The sequence below is a fragment of the Pyrgilauda ruficollis genome, unplaced genomic scaffold (assembly GCF_017590135.1).
Source record: "Pyrgilauda ruficollis isolate IOZ18807 unplaced genomic scaffold, ASM1759013v1 scaffold50, whole genome shotgun sequence".
Taxonomy (NCBI): domain Eukaryota; kingdom Metazoa; phylum Chordata; class Aves; order Passeriformes; family Passeridae; genus Pyrgilauda; species Pyrgilauda ruficollis.
In genome coordinates this window covers 7158278-7171079 of record NW_024526600.1, presented here as the reverse complement: position 1 = coordinate 7171079, position 12802 = coordinate 7158278, and the positions used below count along the sequence as shown (strand labels likewise).

The 12802-nt window shown below is 39.1% G+C and overlaps 1 protein-coding gene across 12 annotated transcripts in view; it reads right to left on the bottom strand.

Annotated features, from left to right (window-relative positions):
• Positions 1-12802, bottom strand: part of POU2F1 (POU class 2 homeobox 1) — a 113263-nt gene that overhangs the window by 46012 nt on the left and 54449 nt on the right. For all 12 annotated transcript variants that reach the window (XR_005956196.1, XR_005956197.1, XM_041480189.1 and 9 more), the window contains 2 exons: positions 7751-7816; positions 926-1026 (listed from right to left, as the gene is read on the bottom strand). Coding sequence is in view for 10 of the 12 variants with exons in the window: in XM_041480189.1 (XP_041336123.1) it covers positions 926-1026; positions 7751-7816 (167 nt within the window). In the remaining 2 variants the exon portion in view is untranslated. The remainder of the gene's footprint in view (positions 1-925; positions 1027-7750; positions 7817-12802) is intronic.

Here is a 12802-nt window from a genome sequence, read left to right as displayed (position 1 = left end):
GGAAAATTGCAATTATGTGACAAGACGTGTGGAATGTTCCATACAATAAAACGGCAGTTCAGAGCTCTTAAAAGAGGGCATAAAAGCTTCAGTACTTCAATTATACCACAATAACTGTGCAACCTCAGACCTCAAACATTCAAGGTCATCCAATTAGGTACAGTATTTTAAAGTTTAACTTGGTGCAGAGGAAGGGAAAGAAATTAGGACATTTGTTTTCATACATCAAGTGCGAACAGATAAAAAAACTACAAAAAAATGCCCCTTATACTTCTCTTCACCTAGGGATGCCCCATTTTGCTTCAGCCTGCATCTGAAGTTCAGCTTTGATTCCCTAAACACAGCAGCAGCAGAACAGAGGGATAGTATTAGAAGTCTGAATATCACCTGACAAACAGGTCACTGAAATAACTTTTTTATAAAAAAATAAAACCTCACAAGCCATATATGCTTAGTAAGTACAATCAATTTTCTTTCTAGTTAATGTGTAAGAGTGTTTTTAACTAGACAAGTGACAGTTTTGGAACCTTGGGAGCCATTGGGCCAATACAATCTTTTCCTAAAAAATTTAAATTTTTTCTTGCCTTTCAACATGGTATCTCTATTAAGGTTAAAACAACAACAACAAAGCAAACAAACAAAAAACCTACTCAAAACCATACCACAACATTTAGGCATTCTCAAGTCCCCAAAAATGTGATTTGTAGTTCTCCCAAAGAGGTCTCACCCTATCTTGACATGTTCTGCAGCCTAATGCAATGAAGGGAATGCCACAATCAGGACTTTTTGCCATCCACACTCATTAACCAGGTAGTGTACCCAGATTTATGTTCCAATAAATGACTCGCCATCGTTCACAGAAAGAGAGAACATGGAACACACCAGGGCAGCTGAGTCTCCTCTGTTCAAATGTCTCTTCTCTTACCTGATGAAGGTGCCCAAGGAAGGCCTGGGCCTGGGCTGTAGAGATTGCTCCTCCGACAGGCACAGGCTGCTTTTGAAAGTCCAGGCCGTTTGTTTGCGTGCCTGGAGAAAGAGAGACATTGAAAACTCTTAATTACTACTTTTAGTAAGTGGAATAAGAATTAACACTCCAACTTTCCTGCTATTCTCTCAACATTATATTGTAAAAAAACACACTGAGAGTAACAAGAATTGCTTTTTTTAGTGAAAGTGGGGTGGGAAGCAGAGCCGAGGCTTCAGTAATACAGCATTTGTCAGCTGAACAAAACCAACTTCATATTTTCTTTAACTTCCATCATCTATTTGTGTACCCTGAAGATATTTAAAAGATGTGCAGATGTGTCACTTAGGGACATGGTTTAAAGGGGGACTTGGCAGCATTAACAGTTGGGCTTGATGATCTTAAAAGTCTTCTCCAACCTAAACAATTCTGTGACCTGTGTTTCTATGTACACTACTATCCCATCACTCTCTACACAGTTTGAGAATCAAATGGGTGCTTGCTGCTATGATTAAACTGTGTTTCCACTCTCCATGCACCCTCAATCCAATAGCTGAAGACTAACTTCAAGTTCAGAAAGTCCCAACAGCAAGGTTCATATAAAAGCCACCTTTCCTAAAAGACAGGTAAAATAACACTTGATGAAAACAGAAGTCCCATCTGTATACAGCAGTTATGGGCCACAGCTTTACTCTTTCCATAAATGACTCTACATTTCTGTTAAAGTTTGTTCAGAGCTCTCATTAGATAACTGCCTTGGCTTGCTTCTACTTCTTCACTTACTCTCACGTAAGTAAAACCTGGTTATTCTCCTAAATTTTTGCAATCTTTTCCTAAACTGCTCGGAAGATGTGAAAATCTCCCAGTCATCACAAAATAATTTGGGTATGAGAAGAAAAAAATGAAAACAAGTGGTGTTTTTTTGGGTTTTGTTGTTTTTTTTTTTTTTTTTTTTTTGGTTTTGTGTTGGTTTTTGGTTTTTTTTTGGTTACTACTCACAGGAAGGGCAACTCCAAGTGTGTTAGGCCGAAGGGAATTTCTAGAACAGATGATGCAATCTTTGAAATTGCGTGACTGAAATGAAGCTAAACCAGCTTTAGACTTGCATGTTTATTCATCATGACAATCAGATTTTGTTCAGTGCCCACAGGCAGGTGTGCTCCTACTTCAAAATTCCTTCCATCATCTACATTCTTTGCCATAAAAACCTACATTATCTACTGAGCAAGAGTCACAGTTGTTGGACAACAACAGGTGCTTCCTATTCCTTGGAAACACCTGCAAAAGCAAGCAGGCATAAACTGTGATTAGTAAAATAGACTGTCCAATACCTCACACTGCTACTTTGACCTGCAAACAGCTTACACAGGTCATAATTCCAAAGACTGGGCCATTGTTCAATTAAACACTGACCCTGTATCAAACTTTCTACCATTCATGTAAAGTATACTTAAGGTGGCCCTTTGATGCATCTTTGGTGGGGGTTCTGTGGTGGGAAGATTTGGTTGACTCCCAAGTTTTCAATTCAATGCTTTGGGCCAAGGTTTACAAACTTAAGAGACATACACGCAGCCAAAGATCCAGAGATGTGTTAAAAATATTCCAATTTCAAAATGCATCAAATTATTTAGCTTAATTAGTCTAAAATCCCAATTCAAAGTGAATATAGGGACTCTCACTGGTCTGAATTGCTCCTGAAGGAATGCAACTTGGTTGCCTTTCTCCAAAGAATGGTATATAAGAAGGTCTGCTGGAAAGAACCAGAAGAATCCCATCTATCTTCATTCCTTCCAGTAGACTTCAGAATTCTCTCCATGCAGAAGTACAAAGGGAATGAAAAAGTAGTTGGCTAAATATATAAAAGTAATTCCTGACAAATTGCTACCATAAGTCACAGGAAACAACCTACCACCTCCTCATTTAATCAAAGGTTTTGAATTACTTTTCAATGGTCAGGGAGTGAAAAAAATACAGATAAGAAAACCTACTGGAGGGCAAATACTCCTCATTCCAATAGGAAACTTGTGGGGGTTAAAAAATTATCTGTTTCTGAGAGAACCAGCTGCAGGCCTCACCTTAGGTAAATAGGTGAAGCTGTTTCACTTAACTATCTTCCAAAAAGTGCCTCAAAAATCATGATACCATGTTAAAAGAGTACTGCTGTGTAAGTGTGCAGAAGAAATGTTCCAGTTAGCAGTTCTGCTGACTCTTAAAATGGAAATCTGAAAAAAGCCTCCTAGGTGATAGTTTAGAACAAAGCAAGCTCCAAAACTTTGCTAAAAATCCTCATGGCTCCCAACAAACAACTTAGGCACTGAGAGTAAACAACATTTTCTTTAAATTCAGTCTTGAAAGACATCAGCTCCCTCTCCCCAGGCCTCCCAAAACCAAACTCAGGGCGAAAAAATCCACATCACTCCTGTTCACTCTCTGTTCTACTACTTGCATCTTAAACTCTCTTTGGCATTTGGAGGCACAATGTCTCTTCCCCTCTGGATACAGCCTTAATTTTGGAAGGAATGCTACCCTGGCTGCTTGCATTTATAGCAGGATGCCCATGTCTTTTGCAAAAGAGCAAGGAAAATGAATTGAGTCCAGCATATGAGAGACCTTGCTTTTAAGGTGCTCAGTAGGATGTGGCACCACTCCCATGGAATCTAAGAAATCTGATCAGGATCTGGAAAATGGTGCTGTCAGAAGCAGGTCAGCACACTGTAAGAACACAAAAGGACTAGAATGCCACTTTTGCTCAAAGTAAGAGTTAAATACAAACCCTGTGATGATTAAGAGACATGGCAGATACAATCACATGTATCATGATTTTAACAGTCCCGGGTATTAATGCATTTTCCATCTTCATCCCAACTTCCATAACTGCTAGAACTCACCAACACCAAAAACAGCCCAAAAAGAGTGGGAACTCTCCATGTCCCGTCTCTCCTTTCTTCTTGGTTCCAGCTCCATCTTGGACAGCTCCCTGTCCTGCCCCTTCTGGTAGTTCACCAGTAGAGTTTGTTTTGGTCTGGATGCTCCACCCCCAGCCCGCTAAGGGATGGAATTTCACCCTTACATTCAAGGTCCAACAGCATGTTTAAATTCAGCCATGTGCTCAGCTACTTCACAGAGTTGGTTTGGATGAAGACTAATAACAGTGATACTCCAGGGAATGGAACAGAACAGTAGATACTGAACATGGATTATTTTATGGCATTTTGGAATTGTACCTGCAGAGGGTAAAGGCATGACATAGCAGAGCAAGCAAGGTAACATTGCACCTGCAGTCAGGAGAACAACTTACTCTCAAAATTCCAGATTATAATCATCAGACTTCAACCTGAGTTTGTAAACTGCATTAGAAAGGAAGAGGAGTGAGGAGCTCCAGATCAGTGGAGATGTGGAGTAAGATGCAAGAAAGAACTCAGGAAGGGAAGGCAGGCAAGGAGAAGGATGACTTCAAAACCAGCTGGAGTGGGTATCTACACTGTGCTCTGGGAGACATCTCCCAGCACCACCACCATATTTTCCCAGGTCACCTCTCTCTCCCCACCTCTGCTGAAAGACAGAGAGATACCCTCAACACTCAGAAATTGTTTCCCTATCCACATTTCCTAATACCATGTTCAGCATTGATAATCGCCTGATTTTAGCAGTTGACGAATAGTTCATGGTCTCTCTCCTATAGACTTCCTTCTTATGGAAACCGGAAAATCAATCTTTGGAAATGAAGCAATGCAAACAAGTATCCTTAGAATCCCTCCAAATACTACACTTACAATAATTATTATTTTGCTGTTGTGTCAACAAATGTCATAATAGTACAGTTTCCATAGTCATTATAACCTTGGCTTTTACAGTTCTGCATTCACACAGCTCTTACAAGAGAAGATGCATTCAACAAACAAAAAGGTTGAGATGTTTTGGAAAATTTTACGCTGCCTATAAAAAGGAGATCAAAAGGGCTGTCCATTTATTGTAAGGTAAGATGTTTTTCTTACTTCTCCTTTCTCCAGCAGATACTATGTAGACTGTCTGTCCACAACTGAAGCCTGGAAAAGATTTCTCTAACTGTGCAATACTGATGGCCAGTTGGTCAATACATGTTCTTAAGAAAACATCCATCCAACAGCTCCTGTACTCATATGTTTTGGTTGTTGTTTCTAATTGGTGTGAAATATGGGTTGGTTTTTCAGATGCTTAAAAGGGAAGTCCAGTTAGCACAAAAAATTTAAAGTCATAACATATTTCAGGCACTATATTGTGACCAATATAATTAGGAGACTTTACAATGTTTCTTAAATAGTCAGAGCTCAAAATAAAAACCCAAGTTTCTTAACTTCCATGAAACTTAGTTCATAGCTCAGAGAACTACTGGTGTTGTCATCTTTAACCAGTGGCAACTGTTGTTTTTTTTCCTGAGAACACCATGAACATGTAAATTCATGCTCCCCAGTAATTTCTCTTAATATTTTCAAGTTGCATTATCTCACTACAGTTTAAAACAGGAATGACCCAAACAAGCATCCACTGAAGCTTAAAAGACAGACTATTAGTGTTTACACAGCAGACTCAAGTGATTTACAAATGTCACTGGAAAGCAGACAGTTAGAGAAAGTTACAAAAATAAGAACTCTGTGTGTTTATAAAAATCATCATCAGGCATTATCTGGGGAGCACAGGCACTGACAGAAAATCAATGGCACTTCCAGTTCCTCTGCATCTGAGCTGAAAGCTGGCTTCTTTTCACTCAAGTATGCACTGAGCCCAGAACCATAATCTAAGTACCCCGATCAGAAGCCTAAAATTACATTCTTTGAGTATTCCTTTCAGAGCCTAACATCTGCCAAGTTGACTAATACAACTGATGCTTGAGTTCCCAAAGAACATCACAAATGCCATCAATCACTATCTCCAGGGGTTTAGGAGCACTACGTTTTAAAACAAAGCAATGACTGCAGAACAGAGAGTCCTCAAAAATTCTAGATTACTTTAGTTCATATAATTTAAAAATCAGGATACAAAACTGGAAGGAAAGACTGGAAGCATTTAAACTAAAGAAGCAAAATTACAGAAGTTTTAAACACCAGTCAGAGTCAAACTTATATAATAAGTAACTTTAATGTCAGAGTTATATATCATGTTAGAGTTATACACTATAAAATATAATATATAAAAATATAAAAATATACAATGTTAAAGTTGTATATTATAAAAAATACAGTCATTGTATCCCTTTTTAACATGAAAGTACCTACATGCAGCTTTACAATCCATCCATTTTATGTCATGACCCCCACCTATACAATGATGAAATATTTGCCTAAGAGAGCCGAGTTCTGCTGAAGCGGATGCAATGATCCTGTAATAATTGACTGATTACCTTTGAATAAAACAAATCCTCCTCCTTACCAGCTCAATTGAGGTGCAACTGCTAAAGTTGCACTGGGAGAAGTGTGTTGGGAATGCACATGCAGGGAACTGTGGTCACACAGGGGAGGAAATCTGAATTTTCTCAGAAGTTTACACACATCCTCCAGCCACAAGGAGTCCACAGGGATATCTAAAACCATTGTTCCCTTGATGCTGTTTATGATCATGAAATATTTACGGCCCATATGTTTTTGAAATAATGTTTTATATAATCTTAAACTCTTAAATACATAATAAAACACTTCCATGCATAAAAAGAATTGATACCTCTCCCATTAAAATACAATGGCAATTATAAAACCTGAGATGCCAGCAACAAAACACACATTAATAAGCAGGCAGAATTCCTTTTCACTGAACACATATATTGGCAGAAAAAATCCAACCTCTCAGGAAAAGAAAATTAAATAGTGTTAACTTCATCACAACTCCAGAGTTTAAAATAAAACTCTTATTATCAAACCATGAAGAAGAAAATTTGTTTTCCTCATACAAGGTAACCAGACTTCTCTCAAAGCAAAAAGTTCCCTCACATCAGAATTTTCTCTTCCCAAATGCTATTCTGAGCTGAGAAAAGATTCTAAGCTAGGTTAAACTACTTACTTCCCATTCAGAACTGTCATTTCTCTTGCTTTCAGAATGAGCATTATATTACCTCCAGAAAGGAATTAAAGCATGAAGATAGCACGATTAAGTTATAGTGGCTCAATAAGCTTCTTCAATGGCTTAGAATTCGGCCACATCTTAAGAGTGCGCCAAAAGGCAGATTGGCCCTGACACAAAATCTGTTCTTCCCCACCAAATTTCAAAGTTCTGTTCTAACACACTAAGAAATTACAGAAAAGCTGGCTAAAATTTTTAAAAATTTTCTCCATTTGACTTGTTCTTGAGAACTGTTGTGACAGCGTGAATGAAATCTAAAACAGAAACAGGATCAGGCAGTGGCCCACATCTGCCAGGGAATACTTCAACCCAAAAATAAATTATGAAGTTAGAAGTGCCAAAGGTATGCTCTGCCAGGAAAAAATGAGACTATTTATGGAGAGCTAGTGCCACCAGAGCTTCAGTAGGATCAGGAACATTACAGATAGAAAAGGAGGGGAAGGGAAATCTTATATAAAAAGTGTGGATGGTGCTCCAATAAAGTAGGTATGAATAATGTCCTGTATGGACTAGGGTTAATGACAAAAGTATTCCCAGGTCTCTAAAATCAAAGGGTGTAGCTTTTTATTTGTTTGGTTTTGTTTAGGGTTTTTAAAATCCTACTAAATAGGTAAAGAATTTTGCATTTAATATCCAATTATTATAATTATATTCAATTACACCAGAATATATCTGCACTAATTGATCATTTCCTACCTGTGTTCCCGTCCCCACTCTCCATCGATGGTTTACTGGTTTCTGACGGATTGTTCATTCTTGAGTCTGCGTTAAAACAGAAAGAAAGATAAAACAATACAGCAAAAAATCCCCAAATCTGTTCATACCTTTTTGTTCAAGGGAAGTACACAAGAGCAGAAATTTGCTATGTACTTTACCCTAATTTAGATTTATAACACAAAAAAAAAAGAACAACCAAAACCAAAACACAATACTGACTCTTCCAGATAAATATTATTTCAAAATTTTCTATGACATTATTCCCATATGTGAAAACATGGTATTAAGGGAATAAAAGACAGCATGCTGGAGGGCAGTGATAGGTAGGGACTTAATTTTCAATACAATGAAAGTCATAGAAGGAAAAAAAAAGGAGGGGGGGAAGAAGGAACAATGATTACACCAAGATTCAAAAACATTAAGTCTGACCATCATGGCCTACATCATTCTTGTGCTTGTTCCCCCTGCCCCACCCCAACAAAAGAAAGGAAATTCCGTCATTATAATTAAATGGATGTCATTTTCCTAATACTGCATTTCTATTTCACTGGAATGTCAGTGACATTAAGTTATTTTATATTTCCTATATATTCAGGCAAACCATACAAATATAAAATAATTCCTCTTCTTTCTCCCTCTGGATGAATGTATTGAAAAGTCTGTTCCTGGTTTCAAAGCCTGTCAGCTGAATACAGTGCAATGCAGAGGGCCTCTCCAGATGGCAGACAGAGAATATAGCTTCCTTATATAGGAATCTATACAGATGTTCTGTGTACAGCATCAGCTTTCCAGCTTATTACCTCCTCATTCCTTGCCACCGACCCCAGTGTGCCACATTATCACAAACCAAAATTACAAAAAGAATCTCAAGACAGAACAGCTCATAAAATGAAGTGTAAGCAAATCCTTGAGCACACTCTTCCATTCCCATAATGAGCTAAAAGCAAGTTCAATGAGCTTAAAATGAACCCTTTACTCCAGGATATTCTCTCGCTAGGTGCTTAAAAGGTTACCTCATGTCATGTACTTTCATCAAAGCAGTGATTTCCAAAATACCAACAGGCTGAAGAAGAATACAGGAGCAGCATTAACTGTGCTGCATCTTTCCCCCAGACAGTTCCAAGAATCTCCAGACTGCCTGGCAGTCCATGAAAGCTGGAAATGAGAAGATGGACTATTGCCATGTGCCATCACCTGCTACTACCAGTGCACAGGAAAGACAGGGACCTGTTGGAGTGAGTTCAGAGGCCAAGATGATCAGAAGGCTGCAGCACCTCAGCCATGGGGAAAGGCTGAGAGAGTTGGGGTTGTAGAGCCTGGAGAAGACTCCATGAAGGCTTTACAGCAGCCTCCCAGTACCTTAAGAAGCCTGCAAGAGAGCTGGAGAGGAAATTTTTAGAAGGGCATGTAGTGACAGGGGAGAATGGCTTTAAACTGCAAGAGAGCAAGATTGGACTGGATATTAGGAATAAATTCTTACTGTGAAGGTGGTGAGACACTGGAACAGGTTGCCCAGAGATGTGGTGGATGCCCCATCCTGAAAGTTTTTAAGGCCAGTTTGGATGGGGTTCTGAGCAACCTGATCTAGAGCAAGGCATCCCTGTCCATGGCAGGGGGGTTGGAGGGTTGAAACTGGATAATCTTTAAGGTCCCTCCCAAACCACATCATTCTATGATTCTGTGATCAATATTTTTTAAACTAATATAATTTTCCACATGAACAACTGTGGCAGTCGAACCCAATAGAGCCTTGAAAATCCAGAGGACTGTAACAACCACAAAACTTCCCCTGACAAGCTAATATAACCTCTCCAGAGCCTCAACTCTCCTCACAAAGTTCCTATGCCTATTCTTAAGTCTTTCAAATGTTCAGTCACGTGTAAAAGAGATCTGGACTACCAGTGTTACCCTTAGTATAAAGGCAGATGTGTTAAACTGCTTTTTGAAAGGGGGAAGGGATGAGGAGAAACTTTGCAGCAGAGTGCTGTTGGCCCACACTTCAGCAAGTTTGCCCCGTTTTTCACAACCTCTGCTTAGCACATTCAAGCTACAAATTCAGAGTCTTGAAAAACAAGAGTTGTGCTAAGGTTGCAGGTATAGAACCTATTGCTTCCAGGCTCCTTATTTTGTCATTTTCCACATTTGGATAGCATGATTCACACTCTAGAAACAGAACATGGGTTCCACTGACTATACAGATATGTCTGCTCTTGATTTGGCCCTCTCTGCTGAGAGATCCATGTTTCTATCTAGACATTGCATCTGTCTTAAATCGAGTTTATTGTTGTGACAACAGCACATTTGTTTAGAGTGATTATAGGCAACATGCATTTGATAAGCAGCATTACTTCATTCCTTTACACACAAATGGCTACTGAAATTTCACTTTAGAGAACACTGAATGGCAGTCCTTTGCTTTGGACACAAATACGAAGAGTCTTTATCCAACAGGAAAAAGAGCAAAGAGTCTTAAAAGTCAAATACATTTGGCTGTGGAAACCGGGCTAACTCATGAGGCTACTGGACATAGGATGTAATTTTTAAGCCCAAGGCAGAAGAATAGCTTGAACTCAAGATACAACTGACCACGAATGGGAAGAGCACAGGCTGAGAAAGTTGTCTCTCAGAAACATGGAATTCATTTGCTGAACCACTTCAGAAAATTCATCCTAGAAAAACAACAGAGGGCCTCCTGTTGCTAGTTTGTTACAGGAATTGAAGTATTAGAACCAAGGTGCAGGCTACTCATGATAGAATAAAGCAAAGCAAACTAAACCCAGAAGGGGGACACAGCTGTCCTGTGCACAGAACTCAAGCAGGGCAGTCACTGTTCCATCCTATGAGGAAGCTCACACAAGAAGCCTTCCTCACAATGAGCAAGTTGGCTCAGTCACACAAAGTTATAACTGTACAGACCTCTTTCCAAAAAGCAAGCCAGGACACGTTTTTCTGTCAGGCTACGCTGCAAAATACATTCTTCTAGAATAGTTTTTTTAGTACTAGACATATACAAAGTTTACTTAACTACCAAAAGCCTGTCTAAATGAAGAATATTTATTGTCAAGATCCATCCTTAACAAAGACCTCTAACATTGCCATTGAAAAAAGCAGCAAGTTAGAAGAAGAAACATCTTTCTGGTAGTGCTCAGGTTCAAGCGAAGGATAGCATCCATTATTTCACCAGCTGACTATTTCTTGTTCAATCTGTGGGCCTTCTGCATGTAAAGCATCAAGAACAATGCAGCTATTTCCATTGCAAATGGTATGACATCCATCTGAAGCACAAAACTGCTACCAGCAAAACAGGCTCGTATCCGCGGGATACTCAACCTACCGATTCATTCTATGTTGAATAAAAAGGCTGCTTGGTTTATACGTGCTCGTGCAATTTCTGCTTCAAACTTAAAAGAATAAACAAATGAAGTGGGCTAAAAAAACCCCAAGCCTTAATGCCTTCACCTTTTTTTCTTCCTTTAGATCTTCCTTGGGTTTTAAATAAAGGCCCTGGGCTACAAGTTCTGCCAACATTATCTAAAAACAAACTCCCCAGAAGGAAGGATCGAAAGCAGCAGGTGCATGATTGAAATCAAACTCTCAGGAGTGAATACATTCCATGCTGCTACTCTGCTAGCAGGGCTGAGGTGTCGCCAGGCAGTGCTGTGCCAGCCTTTCACACACCCCCAGGAACATTTCCAAAGGCATTCAGCAGAAAGAAGCAGTGGACACCGGACCAACCTGAAGCGTTACAAAGACTGCATACAGCTGGCAAAGCAAGGAAAATCTTAACATGGTATATACCATTAACTGTTTCCTTTCACCCATTAAAGTGGAATTGCCTGATACTCCATTTGCACCAGCAAAAATTATTCATTTATGTGCATGGGAAAAAAGAAGTTTAATGTGAGTGAAAGCATGTCAAGAATTATTTAGAAATTAATTTTTAAAAACCACATCACATTCAGAAACAAACACATTCAAACATCTGCTTTAAAATTCACCATTCAAAAAAATATTCTTTTACTTAGAGATATAAGTTCTTACATGAACTTATATGATAGAATGAAAATAATAATAAAAAAATTAATATATATATACATTGAGCTTTGCAGGGAAAAGCCTTGAAAATAAATAAAGCCTATTGTAAAATTGAGACGATCCATTACTATAAATAACTTAAAGAGACACGAAGAAGGAATTACGGCATGTCTGTTCTGCAGTCCTGATGGAATCTCAGCGCAGGAAATATATTATCCCAGTAACCTTAAGCACAGCTTGCAACGGTATCAATGGCAACCACTGTGCACTCCCCCTTATTTTCTATTACACACGAAGAACCTTGCTATATTAAAAATACACAGACATAACATACATGCTGTTGTGGAATGGCTCAATACAGTTCCTAAATTCCTTCAACACCCAGGCTCCCTGTCATTCATTTTAATGCTTTAAAATGCATAACACAGAGATATGCAAGTCAAGCCCAGTGTTAGAAGGCAAATGCTTCTCAGACTGAAATCCTAAAAGCAAAAGGTCTGTATTAAAATCACCCAAGTCTGTGCAGAGGAGCGAGGGAAAAGAGGGAAAACAAACAAACAAACAAACAAACAAACAAACCAAAGCATGTATTTCCCTGGTACAGATCGAGCTATCCATCTAGCAGGCAGCTATTTGCTGCCGATTCACTGGTGAGCTTCAGCCCCACAAATACCTTCTGCATATGTGATTAAGCCACTATGCATAGTCAATCTCCCAGCCTCGGTGTCCATAAGAAAGAGCTGAGCTGGTACCCACCTAGAACGTAGTCGCTGCAGTCCAGCATTGCTGTGGTATCCTCTACAGGTTCAGATAGTCCAAGGAACGGGAGAATGGCAATTTCTATCAAATCTACACTACTGCTCTGACTGAACATGAAAGGGAGTAGGGAGGTGGGGGGAGAAATACAACTTCAGTTACACCATAGCAATCTTCAACTGAACAGGGAAACTTCAGTTGCTGTGTGGAGTTTTAGTCTCTCCTACTAGCTGTGTCTGA